Source organism: Catharus ustulatus, chromosome 6, assembly GCF_009819885.2.
Source record: "Catharus ustulatus isolate bCatUst1 chromosome 6, bCatUst1.pri.v2, whole genome shotgun sequence".
Lineage (NCBI taxonomy): Eukaryota > Metazoa > Chordata > Aves > Passeriformes > Turdidae > Catharus > Catharus ustulatus.
This window is the reverse complement of record NC_046226.1, coordinates 7,031,723-7,051,092: the sequence shown is the minus strand read 5'-3', so window position 1 is coordinate 7,051,092 and position 19,370 is coordinate 7,031,723. Positions and strand designations below refer to the sequence as shown.

Sequence of the window (19,370 nt, the reverse complement as noted above, 5' to 3'; positions counted from 1 at the left end):
TGAGCATTCCTGGAGCCCCAGCCACAGCAGCAGCAGCTGGGGCAGAAAGGCTCTGACAGCCAGGAAGGAAAGACCTTGTGTTTGCCCAAGGATTTGTGCAGCCCTCCAGCAGTGAGGGCAGAGGTTACCTGCAAACCTTTTGTGAGCTGAGCAGGCTCGAGTCAGGTTTGAATCTTTGCCTTTTCAACCTTCAGCACACGTGGTTGAGCTGTGTGAGCAAACTGGACAAATGATCCAGCTCAGATTTAGGTTTTAATACTAATTCTGCAAAGTGTACTGAGCAGGGTTACAGCTTATGCTCATCTGTCATCCCAAAGGCTATGCAGCAACTCCCCTACTTTTTTAGATATTTGTCAATGTCTGTGATGTGCATGAGTGGAAAATCACTGTATATTTATTTAACTGTCTCTAACCAATATGGGCATCTGCATTACATAATCTTCCATTTCAGGCATCTTGGAGGCACCAGGCTCAAGTCTGCAGGTGCCAGATCTTGGAGTAAACTGCACCTTGGCAAAGGACACTCTTGATTTCTAGAGAAAGGAAAAGTATAATTCAGACAGAGGTAATTAGTTTGTTAGTCCACAGACTATTTCACAAGCACAAGGGGATATTATTGCTATTTTCTCTCCATGACACTCATCAGACAATAATTGTCACAGTGAGTGGTTATGCACATTGCAAACATCAGCTCTGGCCAGACAAAAATTACTCAGGAGTACAAAGAAAAGAATATTTCTCACTGCAATGTGGTGCCCCCAGCCCCTCTTTCTCCTGTGCTGCCCTAGGTTCTGCAAACACAAGTGTAAGGACTTGTAATGGGCTGAATTTAATCAAAATGTGCTGTTCTAGTTGAGATTGTTGCAAGGGGAACATAACTACAGACCACGGGGCATTTCAGGCTTTTTCAAGCAAATGCCTCTCCATGTGGTCAGCTAAAGAAATGGGATTTCTTTAGAGGTCCTTCCACCAGATCAGGTTGTTCCAAGCCCCGTGCAGCCTGGCTTGGACACTCCCAGGGTTGGGGCAGCCACAGCTTCTGTGGGCAGCCTGTGCCAGGGCTCACCACCCTCACAGTAAAGAATTTCTTCCCAATATCCTGTCTAGCCCTGCCCTCCATCAGTTTGAAGCCATTCCCCCTCTCACTACACATGATTGTAAAAAGTCCTCTGAACAATATCTGCAAAGATCCAAAACTCACAAGCTGCACATTCTGGATTCTTCTCTTGGATTCTTCTCCTAATGCAGCTTAGACAGGCCAAGTACGTGCAAGAGCTCTTGCTTGCTTGTAGTTTTTTGTCTGAATTTGGGAGAGCAGAGGTGGCTGCTTGTCCCAAGGAATTTTAGTCCCTCAACTTTCAACTTTTTCAGCTTCTTTGTTTCCCCTGAACTTTTCATCTGGTTTCCTTGCACTGGGTGTGTGTTAGTGACTTTCTCTGCAGTTTAAATACACTCTGGTAACAAAGATCCCCCTGGTTTACATCCAGTTCTTCAGACTTGACTAAACCAAGAAGGAGCCCTGGCATTCAGGTGCAGGAGAACACTTCAGCAGGAATCAGGTGTGCCCAGAATTCACCCTGGTTTCAGTAGCTTGGAAAAGAGATTAACTAAATCAGACTGTAGAAACACACACAATTTTTCCTCTCCCCTCCCAATAAAAATTGCTATAGTTTATATTGCTGCACCATCAAACTTCTCAGTTCCTCTTCTAATTTACCAACCCCTTCTAAAATCATTGACAATGATATTTATGCTGTATATAATTTCATGGGATAGTATTGAATCTATTACTAGGATTTTAAATCTAATAATTAAATTTATATGCTTGAATTAATTGTGTAGGAAAACAGAATCTATAATAAATAAACCATTAAATAAGCCATTTAATATCATAGTGACATTTTGGGTGTCAATTAGTCGCTGATGTAGAATATCCTGTTTTGATTGCATCATCAGTGCTGCAGGGAGTGTGGGCATGGAATCCAGATCTTGCAGCAATCAGCAAAATTTGATTTCTAATGCTTAAGTTGTTGCTTCAACATAAACCTGATTTCATGGGATTGCTGTTGGGCCAACCTTCATTCATTGTGGCAGGGTAGTTCAAGGGAGAAATGGGTTCAGTTTTATATCCCAGTGCTTTATTGACCAGAAACAGAAAAATCAGATGAAAGAAAAGCATTTCAATTGCAACATTCTTTTTCAGTAGCCAGGGTAGGCAAAATAGAGAGAAGGTTTAGGAGCAGAGATTTCAAGCTTGCTATGGAAATGCTGGTAGTCAGTTAAACTTCTGTGACCTTACTTCCCCACTGATTTTTCTCCTGTGCTGCCTGACTTGGCAGCAGATGAACTCCCTAAAACACATCTTTAAAATGTATTTTCCTTTACTGTAACCTTGAATTGTTTTCCATGTGTTCACATTCTGTCATTCCCATCCATTATCCCCATCAGGCCGTTCATGCTAATACATTTTCCAAGTAGTGCTTCGCCTTCTGGAAGTGTCTCTCTCCAGAGCTGAGGCTCTTCTTTGCCCTCAAAATGAAGACTGAGAAGGTGAGAGGGCTGTGGAGTAACCCTCACCCCCTCTCCACTGGATCCCCAGTCCTTAGGTGTTCCATCCCACCACACACTTCCCTGAGTTCTTCACTTCCCAAAGAATCACATGCCTGGAGGGGAGGAGATGCAGAAAAAAGGTTTGTGTTAGTCTGGAACAGGGTTTGTCCCTTTCAGAAGGGGATTTTGTTTAAATCTCAAAGATAAATCAACTGGTTTTCTATCCAAGGCTAAGGTTTGGGGTTTTTTATAAAGAATATTTTATTATTTTTACTATGACTGCACTAATATAAACTTGAATGATGGAGATTTTTCCTTTTCCAAGTACAGAAACATGATGAGACAGATTAAGTACAGCTCTTCTGTAAACTGCAGGACTTAATTCTCTTCCTGCCAGAGTCAATGATGGAAGTCCTGTTGCTGTCACCAAAAGTAAAATAAAGATCTGTGAGAAGATTGGACAAATCTGCCGTGTCTATGTGGGAAAGTGGTCAGCACTGACAGCACTGACAGGGGTGACGTGGACTCATTTCCTCTTCCTGCAGTAAATGGATCCTATTCATGTCACCCACTATTGTGTGCACATTGTCTGCCTGACCTCTAGAAAGCTTTTATGGAGATGGGCTTCAGAGGGAATATGTGATCCCAGTTTGCTTCCTCTCTATTTTACAATGACACCCATCAGCTCCAGGGAAAAACTGGATTTATTAATGCAGAATAAACCTCTGCTGCATTCTTTGTGATCTGTACCTGAGCATTCAGGTGAACACTTCAGCACACACAGTGAGCCCCAGCCCTGGGATGTGAAGTGAGGCAGTTTTTCTGAGGCTGTCTAGACACAATGTCTGCCTACAAAAGAATTTGGTTATGAACAGGGCAGCATTGTTCAAAAGATGTTGTTCTGCTACTGGGGAAATGGAAAGGATTTTTTTTTTCTTTCAGGAGCAGGGAACTGCCCTTTCCTGGTGCAATTGTCATTTCATGACTGGTGTCACCAAAACTTTTCTCCTCTGAGACTCTCCATTATTATTAATTACATAAAACATACTCTCTTGTGAAAAAACCTGCTCACTTACTCTTTGACATGAGAAAAAAAAAAGGAAAATAAGCAGTATAACTTCACTTGCTGTATTTGGAGAATATCAAATGCATCCAGGAGAGGTATTTTGTATGGACTGCAGTAAATGTCACTGATGCTGAGAAGCAAGGTGTGTACCATCTGTTTTGGCACCCTGTGATGGAAGTGGACCAGCACTTTGGAGACTGTGGAAAAAGGGTCCTTGCATGGAGTGTGCTGCTCTGCCCCAGACCTGAGAGGAGAGAGGACACTGGGGAAAAATGTGGGTTTGGAATGAAGTTTTAGAGCTGGAGGTGCTACAGTGAGATGAAAAGACCAGCCAAAATCAAACATTCAGACATTTATCTGCCTTGAAAGGTGATCAGATGTTCAAGGAATTAAGGAGACAAGGCATTTTTGAACATGTCACATGTTCATGGCCAAGAAAACACTTTACTCCTATTGCCCAGTGCATCAGGGTAGGGTGGTCTCAGCCAGGTCAGCCAAAAGCTCAGCCTGGATCTCTTGCTCTGCCTGCCTGGGGGTGCTGGTCAACAGTGGCTGAACATGAGCCAGGTGTGCCCAGGTGGCCAAAAAGGCCAGTGGCACCTGGCCTGTGTCACTGTGGCCAGCAGGAGCAGGGCAGGGATTGTCCCCTGTGCTGGGCACTGGTGAGGCTGAGCCTCAGATCCTGGGGTCAGTGTTGGGCCCTTCACTACAAAAAAGACATTGAGGAGTTGGAACAGGTCCAGAGAAGGGAACAGAGCTGGAGAAGGGTCTGGAGCACAAGCTGGGGGGAGGCTCAGGAGGGACCTTTTCACCCTCTAGAGTCCCTGGAGGAAGCTGTAGCCAGGTGAGGGTCAATCTGTTTTCCCAAGCAACAAGGAGTGGGACAAGAGAAACCACTCAAGTTGTGCTAGAGGACATTTAGATTGGGCATTAGGAAAAATTCCTTCACCAAAAGGGTGGTCAAGCACTGGCAGAGGCTGCTCAGGGAAATGAAATCACCATTCCTAGAAGTATTTAAAAGATTTGCATATGTGGCACTTGGGGATGTGGTTTAGTGGTGGGCCTGGCAGTGCTGGATTAATAGCTGGACTCAATGATATTAAAAGTATTTTCCATCCTTGATGTTTGCATGGTTTTACCTGTCCTTGTATGTGACTATTTTAGGCTGAGCTCTGTGTGGGGTTTAGAGAGGCTCTTGTCCTTCTCTTCAGTGCTGAGGAGGGGTAACAGAAGGAGTGGGGAGCTGTATTTAGTGCCCCAAGTAATTTCCTATTTGCATGTGCCAAACAGGTCTGGCAGAGGAGAGATTGTGAATAATGCCCTGTCTGGATAAGTGCCCTGAACCTTTGTAAATATGTATGAAAATTCAGTGTCCAGTGGTTCTGGTGATAAAACCCCTTGACAATGATGTCAAGAAGCACACACTTAAAGCAGGGTTCGTGGACCATGGTTTGAAGTTCCCACTTTCCTGTGACATGGAGAATCCCTTTTATTCCAGAGTTCCCCTTGGGTCAGGCAAAATCTGTGTTGCCCACCCTGCAGCCACTGTCTTTTCTTATGTATTAACTGAAGGTCTGGAAAACCTTTGCCTGGACACGGTCCTGTGCATGCACTCAAACAACTTAAAAGAGGGGAGAGAGCAGATTAGATAATTTTAATCTATCTGCCAACACTCTGACTCCTTGGGTTAAAAAGAATAAGGTGATTTCTCAGCTGAAAAAGGCTGTGAAATGGTGATGTCCAGAAGCTGTCATTGGTGCCAGTCTCTTTAGAGACACATTACAGTTCCACCAGCTCTCCATGCCATGCAGGGAATGTCACCCAAAGCAGGAAAATCAGTAAATGTTGGGTTGTGGCTCTGGAGTTTGTTCTGTGTCTTCTTGGCATCTTGTTGCCAATCTCTGTAAGAAGGGTTTTCTAAAGGAAGTACAGACCAGCAGTTTTCCCCTTTCAGTGTCAGTGGAGATTTGGCAATTGCTAACCCTGGTAAATTTAACCTACAGTGCTTGTTGCTCTTGGGTGATGCTTTATAAAGTGTTCAAAAACTGGAGCCTGCAGGACAAATGATCCCTGATGCTAATTAAAGAGACAAACCTGAAATTTAATTTTCTAGCCTTATGTTTCGAGTCAAACCCACCACTTTATTATCTTTCCAGCTTAACCTGTGAGTCATTTGCAATGCATTTTCCTTATAAAGCAACATCTGTACGTTGTATTCTTCACATGTCCAAGAAGTTCAGAGTCTTTTAGTACTTTGAGTGGAGTAGGAATCCCTGGGGCACAGTTTGGCACACACCTCTGCAAACATACCTCTTAGTCATTCCACTGCTGGGTTAAATCTTAAATGGATGATCGAGGATTTAAGCAGCTGGATTTCAACATCTATTTGCCACATGGCAGCTGCAAGCAAAGCAAGAAATTATTATACTCAGCTGTGATTTACATATTTGACCTTTGAACTTCAGAGGATATAGCTGACATTGTCAAATACTGTATGAAGCTCTGTGAAACACGAAACTTGTCTTGTTAGACTGTCCAATCTTTATAAATTAATGTCTGGTTTGAAAGTGTCTTTAAATGACAGAAGTGTTTTGTATTTATCAGGATTTATCTGACTGATCTAATGAAAGTAGACATAGCTTACAAAGCTGCAGAATAAAAAGCATGCTTGAAGCAAGGCAGAGGTGCAGCATTAGCACCATAAAATTGAATTTCTGGTACTCTTTTCAGTTAACCTCTATTGATTAATCCATATGCAGGAAAGTGCAGGCTCTGACCTGAACTTTCAGCTCAGGTGAAATTGTTACTGCAGTGAAATCAGAATTTGTAAAGAAGACGTAAACTATAGTGAGTGATGTTAATTAGGAAGAAATTCCTCCCTGGGAGGGTGGTGAGCCTGTCACAGTGTGATGTGGCTGTGGCAGTGATGCTCAGAGGTGAAAGATGGAGCTTTGCTATCTCTCACTCCTCTTATCTTCCTCCCCTGGTGATCCTTCAGTTGCTGATAAGTTGTTGACTCAATACAAACAGAAACCTGGGCAGTCTCTGGTACCTCAGCTGTCTCTTTGGTGGTGGGGTTTGTTCCTGGCCTGCTGGAACCTGTTTTTCTTCCTGGCCTCTGTGAGTCCTGCTGGCCCCACGACATGGGATGGATCTGCACCCACAAGGAATTGTTGAGATCAGTAGAAACAGGGTGAAGAATTTAAACTGGAAATAGTCTGAGGACTCAAAGTGTTGACTGAGATCTACATTTCCCCACAGGGTAAGAAGAGTTCAGGCTGGAAGATTTGGTTCTATCTGCTTCTGACATTTCTTGCCTGTTGCTGTCTGGGTCTATGCTGTGCCAAGGTTTGATTTGGCCAAGTGCCTCTCTGGAGTTTGGGACTTCTCATCATGTTTGTTTTCCTGGCTGGATTTGGATTAGTTCAAAGTTCTAGGAGTTTATTCTGACAGGATTCACAGGAAGAGACAGTAGCTTTGTTTCAGGAGACTTCATTTCCAGCTTTGTGTAATTTGCAAACCTCACTCATCACGAAGGCAATGTTAAAAATGGAGCATTAGCACAGGGATGATGTGAGTCAGACAAGCTATCTGTTCTCCAGTGCGCTGGCCTTGAACAGCAGGGAAATTATTGAATTAAGGTAATGTATCTTTGAACTTCTGTAGTTTTGATTAAGAAGTTTCATCTTCAAATTCTGAGCCCAGAGCAGCTGTGTCATTGCTCACTAGTCTGTCCTAAAAGACTAAAATGCCTTTTCAAAAAAGACTATTAGAGGAAAGCTATGGAGTGCAGGAGTGACTTGAGTTAACATGGTTAATGTCAGCCACATGAAGTTTGCAGAGCATCTGTATTTATTGGAAAAATCTTTTCCACACTGCAGTGAACTCAGATCAAATCTCCAGGCAATTCCCTGGTGTCCAATTAGAGAGCCCAGTTCTCTCCCACATCAATATTCAGCCAATTCCACTGGATTTGAATTCTTGAATTCAGATTCTGGGCTGAATGTGAGCAGCATCATCACCATGAAGTTTAATAGGGAAGAATATGTGGCTGTGTTTGATGACAATGTGAGGGTGCACACACTTCCAAAGTGCCTGAGAAAACTGAGAAAACTCAGGGGTGTTTGATTGCTTGCTATCAGGAGCTATGCTTGACAAATACACCTTTCCAAGCAAGGATATGGCAATGAGGAAATGAGCCTTGCTTTCCTAAGGACCATGACAAAGGAGTTCCACAGCCTGGGCTCAGTGTTGTACCTTTAGTCTCCTCCTCATCCATCCTGGATATGTGTTTTTGTGTTTGTCCTCTTACCATTGTATTTATCACAACCCCTAAACCTCCAGGGAACACCCCAGGAATGCCCCTGTTGCAGGTGAATTCTTCCTGGCAGTCAGTCTTTCAGAAATGTGTGTCAATCTTTGCAAAATATAACTTAGAGCCACAGTAGAGCAGGACTCTGGGATCAATATTGGCACTAGTCAGACTGGGACGGATATCAGACAAACTGGGATGGATATCAGACAAACTGGTCTGGTCTACCACATCTTTTGTTTTAAATTTTGCTATCCTCTGCCATTGGGTCAGGATGAATTTTGTTGGAACCTGTTATTTTCTTGACAATGGAGAGTCTTTACTTCCTTTCTGGCCTTCATATTTTTTCCTTCTGATTTCTGCTTGCAAAGCACTTTGCTCAAAGTGTAAGGTTTGAGAAATTAGCTTTTCTGAGGTACTCTGTGTATAAACATATAAAAAAGGAATTTTAGTAAATGTGTTCAAATTATAGTTTTTGTCCATATAGTATCAAATCAGATTATGATCAGGTTCTGAGCTGAACCTGCAGTTCTGCTGTGGATTTATTATTATTGTATTTACCTTGTTTTGGGTCCAACACCTGTATGTTTGAGATGGGCACTACCAAATTTTAGAAGCTTCAGCTCTTCTAGTGTCTGCAGGACCTTCATTAGCTCTCTGTGGATTGAATCCATCATAGCTGCAGGCCTTTTTGAGCAGAAGAGGGTTATCTCTCCAAGATAGATGTGCCTCAAGCAAACTGTGGATTAGTGTTTTTTGTTACTGTTAAGCCTCACCCTTGGACTTCATTTCCCAAGTCTGATGGAAAAGGAAGAGAAGAATAGTGTCTGACAGATGCCTTATAACAGTGTGCTGCTGAGGCAGTGTCTGTGCTGAGACAGCTGGGATTTTGCTGCAGTCAGCAGCGAGCTTTTCCACAGCACATCAGATCTGCAGGGCTGGATTTTACAGGTGTGTTCTGCCATTCCTAGCACAGGTAGCCCCAAAGCTGCAGGAAGTGTTTATCTCCTCTGTGAGAGGGGTCATTCCCCTGAGTACTGAGTGTGGTGTGATTTACTACCACAGCAGCCTCAAGAAATCCTCTTTCCTGACTGAATTCTTCTCCCCCTAATGCTCATTCAGCTGCTGCCAGCTCGTGTTGTGCTAAGCCCAGGAAGCAAAATGAGCAGAAAGTCTTTTAAAGCAGAAGTGGCTTTGTGAGCCTGAGACCTTCAGCAGGGACTGGTGTCCCATTGTCAGCAGGGAGAGCCCACATTTATCTAATTCCTGCATTTCCTGCACTGTGCTCCCTGTGCTTGCACTTGGCAGTGTTTCTATCAGAGCCTTTCAAGGAGCTTTACTTGCTGCCTTTGATTTTCATTTACACATCAGCCATGCCCTCTCAAGGTTAAACCTGCTTTGTCTTTACAAACCAACTCTTTGCATTCTTTCAAAATGTAGAAAATGACAGAAAGTCACACTCCAAGACAAACACAGCAAGACAAAGCAGCAGCTGTGGGGATGGATTAAACAATCTTAGTGCACTTGTTTGAAATGCTGTTTTCAGGACATAAAGGTTATCTTCTTTGCAAAAGTACCAGCAAGGAGTAAACAACCTATTAACAAAAAGTCTGGTGTTAACTTGAATAGGGAAAAGTGATTCCAGTGCTATTTTTTTCCATGAGTTCATCAAATTGCACCTGACATTTATAGCTATGCATCCTACATGATAGATTTATCACTGTTCTGAACTGAACCCTAACCTCTCTTGGATGCCACGTCCTGTGAACTTGGCCAGCCATCCCACACCACCTTGATTCCTCACCCATTTCTCCTTCTGTCTTAATTTTGAGCTAAAACCCACCTTTCCAAACTCCTCTCATGTGCAGTACCTTATATATAAATATATAAATAAATATATATATAATATCTCCTGTCCGGTCACTGTCTTGTCTTGCCTGAATGGTCCCCAGGTTCTTTTGGCCTGCCACAGCCCACGATTCTCTGCAGTGCTTTCAGTGTGCAGCCCCTCAGCACTGGTATTTCCCTTGGTCTGTCTCATTAAATAGCTCATCTCAGCTCCTTTCTCATGACCAACCCAATTTGAAATCCTACTGATGTATTTATTGATTAACTTGAATGAGATAAATTCACAGAACAGCAAGACAGCAAAACTCTGTGTGGGAAAATGCCAGGACTCAGACTTTTCAGACAACACAAAGCAAATCCTTCAGGAACTGGTGTCTGTCCCACAAACAGGATTTTCTAGAGACAGAGTGAGTGAGAGTCTGCAATTTCTCTTTTGTTTCACTCTAAGAGGCTGTTCAGTACAAATGGAGATGAGAACAGGATCTTACTTAGCTGAAGTCACTGAAACCAAGCTGAATTACACAAAAACTACAGCACCTGGTTTTTTAATCCCTGGAAGAAGAGGGATCTGTCAAAGCTGGTTCATCTGCAATCTGGCACATATTTCCTGTACCTGCCTCTAATCTTGGGCTGATTTTTGCTGGCACATTTCCAGAATCATATAAAGGGGACTTAAGCTCAGTATTTTCACTTTTACATGCTTTCCCCATAAGTCAGGAAATTTTAAACTGTATATTTTTGAACAAAGCTTTAGGAATTTATATTCTAGCTTTATTTTTGGTCAGTGAAAATTACAGAAAAGTAGTTTTAGGGTTATTTTTGTAGAAAGCTGCTGATCATTTTAGATCAGTGAATAGACTTTGGCTGGTCCTCTTCATTTCCCTGTGATCTCATTAGTCTTTGAGTTTCCTGCTTTTCCCTATTGGTTTCAATGGGGGAAAAAGATGTCTGGGATATTGTCTGGTGATCTGATGGAGACATTTAAGACCCCTCCATTCAACATTCCTACTCCAAAGTCTCACCTGGTCACCCTTCGCTTGAACCTGGAGTCCTTTACTGCCAGTGACACTGGGAACAATGAAGAGGGAGAATACTGGGATAGATTTTAAACAATCCCTCCCTCCTAAGTTTTCAAATTTTTTATTAAAAATTCTGTTCCTTCTTTTTTTTTTTTTTTTTTTTTTTTTATTTTGGTTTCTGTTAAGTGAATTAATTATTTGAAGCAGTTGTATCCCATGTCATCATGGCAATATGGCAACAGCACTAAATGCCTGCTGCTTTTCTGCTTTTCAGACAACCCCTTTCCTCTTTCACTTGTTCCAATCACAGCTTCCTAATTTAGACCTTGAGAGTGAATGACCAAATTTTTACATTCCAGCTTGTGTGGCTGCTCCAAGCTGAATAATGTAACACAGCAAAATGCTCTGGGGTTCCCAGGGGTTTGAGAACAAGTGTGAGCTCTGCTGCTGCACCAAATGTGGGCAGTGAAACGAGGACCTTGAGCCATGGGTCAGTCACCCTGAAAAAGGGAGAGCACTGCTGTGGTGTACCTTAAATGGTTCAATACCTCATTTCCTCAAAGACAATTTGCCATTTTCCATAGCTCACACTACAGAAAGCTGAATGTAATCCATCAGAAGTATGTGTTGGATTTTTCTGAAGTAAATTAACAAGCTCATAGTAATCACTGCTTCATATTAGATAAGATTCACGTTCTGGACATCAACAGATGCTGTTTTACTTTGGTGGTTGTGTTTTTTTCCTCTACTCTTTTTTTGCTCTATACTCATTTTGTTTTTTGCTCCAAATTTGAATTTTATTTGAATTTAATTGTAGGATTTTATTTGAATCAAGGTTTCCCCTGTGTGCTCCATTCTCATGGCTGGGTGTATTGCTGTGGCTGCCTCTGACAGCATCATCCTGAGGGGTCCATAATCCCTGACACTTGCCCTGTCTTTTCTGGATTTTTCTGGGTACTGGAGCTGGGAAGTCACTGTCCATCCATGGTGGAGAGGAAGGGAGGTGACTTTCTCCAGGCCACTGTGTGAGCTTGTGGGAGCAATTCTCTCTCCCACTCATCTTTTATGAACTCACTGACCAGCAAGTTTTTCACAGAATCAGGTTCCTCAGCTGCTCCCTGTCCTGTGGACAGCTGAAAATTGGGTTTGCACAGTGAAGGCAGAGGACATGATTTCCAAATTTCCTTTCCCAGTGGTGCTCACCTGTGTTTCAGCTGCCTGGTTCTCCAACAGAACACTTTCTTTCCTTGCAAGCTCACACCTACTCCCCCCATCCCTTGCCCTTGCTTGTACAGAGAAATTGAGTTAAAAAAAAAATCTTCTGCAGTAGACAAAAATCCAGGCATTTTTTTTTTGGTACAAATATCTGAGAAGTCTCCCTTGAGGATATTTACTTAGGGCTTGTTAATTAGAGGGGTAATGATAATTTCAGAGTCAGCTTCCAATTCCTTCACCAAGGTGTTGATATTCCATTATGGAAAGGAAGATCCATTTTGCCCCAGTGCATGCTCATAATTTCACTCACCAAGATACTCCTTTTTTGATCAGGTTATGAAACAATAACTTGCAAAAACAATAAATCCCTTGAAGGTAATCACTGCTGGAAAGGGGAGCTTTGCTTTACAGTCAATGACTTTGATGCTTTGGGTAGTTCAAGTAAGGATCTGCCTTGATTGACAAGACCCTTTCTATAAATTTGAGCAATTAGCCATCCCAGTAGCAGCTGCTGGGGAGATCTGCTGATCACAAACACAGAGATTGCAGTGCAGGTCTCGTGCTGCTCACTCTGACATCCTGAAACACCATCTGCAATTTAAAACTGCAGAAGGAATTCTGACTTCTGAGTTAGGTGAGTGCATGTCTGTGTTTGCTCCCTGTCATGGCTCTGGCTCATGAATAAAGTTGTAGAATTTGCTAAAGTGGCAAAGCATAAATGTTTGATTTGTTCTGAAGTTTTTATATTTTACTCTACTTATTTTCTTTTAAAAATAAGGATTTTTAGCATTTTTTTACCCTGTTGAAAGTTATATATGAACATACTCTCTTCAATCACATGTAAGACTCCTGTGTATGCATGGAAACATGCTTGATGCAAACATCATGTGCTGATCTAAAGCTCTGATGTAGCAAATTTAAATCATTTTGTTTAACAGGAGCCTAGAGACTCAAGCATCAACCAGACAAATGGCAGTCCCAGCTCATTTAATTTTGGTCTGTCCAGCTGAGGACAGGTCCCAGCACACATCAGTCTGTTCCCCAAGAAGTAGCTGACTTTCTCAAAATTAGGTGTCAAATGTGGGGTTTCAGAGATAGGTGTATTTGCAAGGTAAATGTAGTTAAATGCAGGGACAGTATGTGAATTGTAAAATGGACCTCATGGCTTAGAGCTACTTTCCAGCTCTGTTTTTTTGGCAGAGGAGCTCTTCCAGAGAAGTTGCTTGCTTTCTTTGCTGAGACAGATCAACAGGTATCAGAGTGTCTTGGTAGATGCTGGGCTGCTCAGGTGTGAGGAGTTCAGGGTTCCTCTGCTCACCTTGGCCATGTCCCCCCTGTCTGACCAGCTCTGATCACTGGCTTGGTGGCCTGGTTGGGTCTGAGCTGTGCTGAAGGGGCAGCCAGTCCCTCTGGGGAGAGGAATGGCTCAAGTCCAATGCACAGGGTGCTGGCACTGGCACCTCCAGTAATACTTCTGGGAAATCCTGAGATTATAGCACAAATTCAGGGATGCTTGGCTCCCAGCTATGCAGCTGTTGGCTTTGTGGGAGCTCAGGAAAATCCATATAGGATGGTAGAAAGGCAGGTGCTGCAAAACAAATCTGTAATGTGGAGATTTCAGTGGGGCTGGTGACTTTTCCAGGCCAGCTCCCACTGCTCTGCAGGGAAAGTCTTCACACTGCTGCATTCTGTGACAGACCTTCCTACTGAGGTTTTCACTTCTGGGAGAGGTGGCCACTCATTCCTCCACCTGCCCCTCTTGTCCCAGGATGAGTGAGGATGGGTAGCTCTGTGTTTGAAGGCAGGAAGGGCTACCCCTACTTCAGCTGAGCCTGTCCACTTGTACTTCTTGCCTGTTGGGCTGTGCTGGCCCTCCCAACCCGACCCAAACCAACCTGATCCAAACCAATCCAGCCCAACCCAACCTGACCCAACCCACCCCAGCCCAACCTGATGCAACCCAGCCCAGCCCAATCCAACCCAACCCAATCCAACCCAACAGAACCCAACAGAATCCAACCCAACCTGATCAACCCAATCTGATCCAACCCAACAGAACCCAACAGAATCCAACCCAACCTGACCCAACCCAACCTGATCCAACCCAACCCAATCTAATCCAACCCAGCCCAACCTGATCCAACCCAACCCAACCTGATCCAACCCAACCCAATCTGATCCAACCCAACCCAATCTGATCCAACCCAACCCAATCTGATCCAACCCAACCCAATCTGATCCAACCCAACCCAATCTGATCCAACCCAACCCAATCTGATCCAACCCAACCCAATCTGATCCAATCCAATCCAACCCTCCTCTCCCTCTGCCATCAGCATGCAGCTCCACTGCCTGACCCTGGGAGCCCTCCTTATCCTGCTGCTGTCTGGCCGTGGTGCCCCCACCAAGGCCTCGGCCATTGACCTGCGGACGTTCGTGGGCTGTGCCGTGAGAGAATTCACCTTCCTGGCCAGGAAACCCGGCTGCCGTGGGCTCAGGGTCACCACGGACGCCTGCTGGGGACGCTGCGAGACCTGGGAGGTGAGGCTGTGACCCAGGGCCATCCCTGGCTGGTACTTGTCCCCCAGGAAAAGCCCTCTAAAGACACCCACCCACAGTGTCCATCACCCCCCGCCTGCCGCTGTCCGCGTTTGTTGTTGGTTGTCCCCTCCCTCCCCCACTGCCCCAAAGGGGAATGGAAGCCATGTGATGATATTAATGAAGCACTTGTGTAATGCTCTTACTACGCAGTCTGAAAGCCTCTTACAGCTTGAACACTTAAGGAGAGGGGGGGTTTTATTACTTCACTTGAAAAAAAAGTGTTCCTTGGAGATTAAGATGGAGCTCCCAATTGATGGGTAATATATTTTGTTCCAAAAAGTAAATCCCAAAGATAATGTCTGTTTCTAATTTGGTCCAGTTTAAAGTCACAGCCCTGTATAAATATGAAACACTTAAATTTTAGGGGTGTACAGAGGGAGAAAGAAAGAGCACAAGTATATCCACACACGTCAGAGAACAAGTTTCTGACTGTGCCATTCTGCAACTGGAAAGCTCAAGGGGCCAATCCCAGTTTAATTTATTCACAAAACCTCAAGTAACTCAGAGTGGTTTTGTCCACATGAAGACAAGGACTCCACATAAGTGACCAGAGGAGCCAGGATCTGTGTGCCAGCTCTGACTCCCTTTCTTCATGAGTTGGTGGGATGAGGGGAAAGGCCACCAGTGGCCAGATTTCACACTGGGATGAGTGAGGTTCCTTTGAGGGATCACTTGAGCCCCCTGCTCCCAAGCTCATCTGGCAGCTCAGACCTTGCAGCCTCTCTTGCTGTACTGCAGTACCCCCAGGGTGTAGTTCAGCTGTGGGTTCAACAGCTTCCAGAAGGCACCAGGATGTGTTTGATGGGGGCTTTGTAAGAGGGAGAGTGTCTGCACGTCTTCTTGCTGAAATATTCCCCCTGTTCTCTCCCACTCTGTCCTTCTTGGCTCGCAGGGAGAGCTCTTTGCACAGCACAGAGGGAAAAAAAGAAATTAAAATGTCTGCTGGCTGTGTTACCTTAGGCAGTGGGCTCTCATTCCTGTGTGTGCTGCCCATTCCTGGAGTCCTTGGAAAATGGGTGTCCCTGTAATCATTTCTCAGCAAAACCAATGCCACTCTGATACCACAGGGCAAGGTAGATTTCAAGGCCTTCAGGTTCCCATCATCTTCTGATGGCTGAGATCTCTGGCCAAGCTGATTTTCTCAGGAGGAATTACAGATTTCTATGCTGGCTGCTGTGCCAAGAGCTTTCCCCAATGCAGCCATTGGGATTTTTGGGAAGTGCAGCCTGACAGGGAAGACTGGTCTGGCTGAGAAAAAACGCCAGCCTCTGGCACCTGGATGAACCTCTGCTTTTAGGCAGCTTGTGCACATGGAGCAGAGTGTATTTAATGGAAAATCAATGCTTTTGGAAGAAAGCAGCTGCTTTTGGCAGCGTTTGATCGAAACACTCATACTCTGCTAAAAACCAGCTTTAGGGATAATCTTTTGTCTTCCTTCAAGCAGGCTTTAATTGGAGCTTTATGCTTTAAATAAACTGAAACACATACTTGCACCCACTCCCCTCCATGGCAGGGCTCCAAGAGGAAAGCGTTGAAGGATGTAACCTAAAATTTATTTCCATGGCCCCTTCCATCTGACCCAGTAGCTCCTTCATTTACACAAAATCCTCTTGAGCAAAGTGGGGCTCCAGGTGCTTGTCTTGCATTTCTCCTGCACAGAAACCCATCCTGGAGCCGCCCTACATCGAGTCCCACCACCGGATCTGCACCTACAACGAGACCAGGATGGTGACGGTGACGCTGCCCAGGTGTGCCCCTGGCGTGGACCCCTCCTACACCTACCCGGTGGCCATCCGCTGTGCCTGTGACATCTGCTCCACTGCCACCACCGAGTGTGAGACCTACTGACCTCCCAGAATTTGATTTTGCCCTGTCATGTTCCTAATCACTGGCTTTTCTGGGCAGATGAGGCTTAATCCCCTCTCCTCATGCTGCTCAAAGCGTTATTGCTGTAGAAACTCGCAGCCTTACAATAGCAAATCCCGTGGTAAAAAGAAATGTTGCAGTTTCCTTTCCTCTTGAGGTGCCCATGGACAGAACAGCCATGTCTGGGAACACCCCACAAGGGCATTGCCTCCTCCATAACAACCTGATTCATCTGGGGTTCAGCTTCTTCCCAGTCACATAAATGCAGTTACCAGCACTTCCACCACCTCCCCCTCCCATTAGTTAATCTTACCCTGCAGTCATTGAGGAATAACATTGAAAGAAAAAGGTGTCAAGGCAAATGAAATGGAAGTAAATATTCAGATCAGTACCTTGAAATTAAGGAGAATGCATACTCAGCCCTGACTCAGCCAAGGACTTAAGCTCATGATTAAGTGTTTTGCTTAATATCAGTGGACTTTTACAGTTAAGCATATATTTCTGTGCTTTGCTTAATTGGGCTATTGTGTTAAAAAAAAAAAACAAAACCTTCACAAGGGACAATCCCTGAAAAAAAAGAAAAAAAGAGAGAAACACATTAAATGTGCAGAACCATCTGCTTTATCCAGGGACTGGAGGGGAAATGGCTTCACGTGGAATCAGACTCTGCAGAGCCCAAGGCATCTCTCCTGACACTTTCCAGAGTCACAGGGACACAGCCAAAATGCAACAATGCTGGTTTGCTGTCAGTGAGCCCCTGGCTGAGGTGGTGGGAAAGAGGGGGCTAAGGAAGGGTGTTCCCACACTTCCCTGAGCTGCTCAGCTCCATGGAGACCTGCTCCCCCAGGGGTGCACACAGAGCTGGGGGGCAGCCAGATGTGCTGGCAGGAGAGCTGTGCAGTGTCCAGTAATGGTGGGTGGGACAAGTCCAGCACAGGAAAGAGAGCAGACGTTCCACAGGACACTTCACACCTCCTCTGACCCACTTTTACAAAGCAGGGGGACACCTGGGAGCTGCCACAGGAGCCCCCTGTGTCCACAGCCACACTGGTGCCTTTGTTCCCTGGCTCCCACCTGCAGGAGGACACACTCGCATTCATCCCTCATTTCTCCCCTGAGCAAAATGGGAAATTAAGTGAACGAAGGAAGATTTGCCAAGTGGGAGAGGCCCACAGGAGCTCACTAAACAAAGACACCTTCTCAGATAGCCATTAGGAGAGAATTGCTGCTCAGAGTAATACCTGCACCTGTTTGCCCCCACTCAGTGCCTTGTCTCCTGGATGCAGTCACCTTCATTGACACGGATGCATGCTTGAAACTTCCCCAGGCGTCCTACCCACACTGAGACAGATTAAATTTAACCTGTAATTTATCAGCTGATTTTTTTTTTAATCTGTAAAGGCTGTACTATGACTGAGTAGGAAGGAGGTGATTTTATCACCCTACCTTCTGTAATTCTGAATAGAGACTGCTGTGTCCAGCAGCAGCAGCAGAAGTTTTCTTTGCTGATGGAGAGTTTAACTACCCTTTAAAAAGCCCTCATGTTTTGTTTCAAATTGCATCTCATGATCCCTCTGGTTTTGTCAATTGGCATTACAGTTATTATGGGAAACCTGCAAATTGTTTTGTGTTCTTAATAAACCTCAAAACTGTAGTATGAAAGCAATTTAAAGCATTGTGTCCCTCTTTTTCTGTGTGCAGAGACTTCTCACATAGAACATCTATAAGCTCCTACAAACTCTTTGCCAGAGCTGTGAACACCTGCAAAACATCTCCTTGGTGTGAAATCATTTCCTTCACTGAGTTTCTCTGATGGAGTCTGGCTGTGCTGCTGCAGTCTGAGGATTAGAGGCAGGGTTAGAAAGTGGCAAACTTCCTTTCTTTGCAGCCAGCAGGAAATCAGGGCTGTACCCGGACACGGTGAGACAGAGAAACCTCAGCGAGTGATCAGAACAAAACACTGCAGGGTGGGAAAAGGGCTTGGACTGATGCAGCCAGGCTGGGAGCAGCAGGGGGAGGTGGGAAGGATGTAGCGACTGAAACCAAGGCAGCAAAAGGCCACTTTGAGATGATCTTTCAAGGAGGAGAGCAAGAGAGATGCTCTGGGTCTGCCCTGAGTTATAGAAGCCCAATCAACACCAGATTGCAAATTTATAAATTTCCCCCCAGAAATTATGACACTAGTAGGTCTTAATCCTGTTAAATTCACATCAATTTTCATACCTAAAATCACATAACAGTGTGAGTTGTTTCTAGTCTAGCCTGCCTGCAAAGAGCAGGAACATCTTCTACTGGAGCAGATTCCTCAGAGCCCTGTCCAACCTCACCTGGAATGTTTCCAGGGATCCAGGGGCATCCACCACCTCTCTAGCCAGTGTTTCACCAAGCTCACTATAAATAACTTCTTGTATAAACCAACCCCCTTTTTGTTTAAAACCATTACTCCTTGTCCTGTCACAGCTTGTGACCAGGTCTTCAGTTTGCACATCCTTAATGCTGCAGCTGAGCTGCTGCATCCTGCTCAGAACCTGTAGGCAGTCAACACAGCCCACGTGCTTCAGAGCACGAGAAACTTCTTCCCAGGCAAATGTCCCCTCCTTGGGAACATTTTAATGCTCTTTAAAGCCATGGATTTAGATCTCCACCCAAAGGAGATATCACACAGGCCATGACACCTCAGGTGTTCTCTCTCCCACAAAAAGCAGTGGATTTCTTTGTGCCTCAGTTTCCCTTTTGGGCACTGGCAATGATGCTGCAGATGATTTTTTTCCTCTCTTCAGTGTGTTTTTTCTTGTACAGGCTGCAATGCCCCTTGTGACCTGCCACATCTGTGTCCTGCAGTGCCTCAGGTTTATTGTAGCTCATTTAACCTGAGCACCAATTGTCACTGCTG

At 44.7% G+C, this 19,370-nt stretch overlaps 1 protein-coding gene across 1 annotated transcript; it reads left to right on the top strand.

The window, feature by feature from the left end:
• Positions 1 to 14,347: 14,347 nt before the first annotated feature.
• Positions 14,348 to 16,459, top strand: GPHB5 (glycoprotein hormone subunit beta 5). The gene is made up of 2 exons (XM_033063889.1): positions 14,348 to 14,551; positions 16,271 to 16,459. The coding sequence occupies exons 1-2, from the start codon at positions 14,348 to 14,350 to the stop codon at positions 16,457 to 16,459; spliced, it is 393 nt and encodes a 130-aa protein (XP_032919780.1).
• The last annotated feature ends 2,911 nt before the right edge of the window (positions 16,460 to 19,370 follow it).

Coding starts and splice junctions, on each gene's coding strand:
- GPHB5 (XM_033063889.1), top strand. CDS start 14,348: ATGCAGCTCCACTGCCTGACCCTGGGAGCCCTCCTTATCCTGCTGCTG. Junction 14,552..16,270: donor GACGCTGCGAGACCTGGGAG/GTGAGGCTGTGA, acceptor TCTCCTGCACAG/AAACCCATCCTGGAGCCGCC.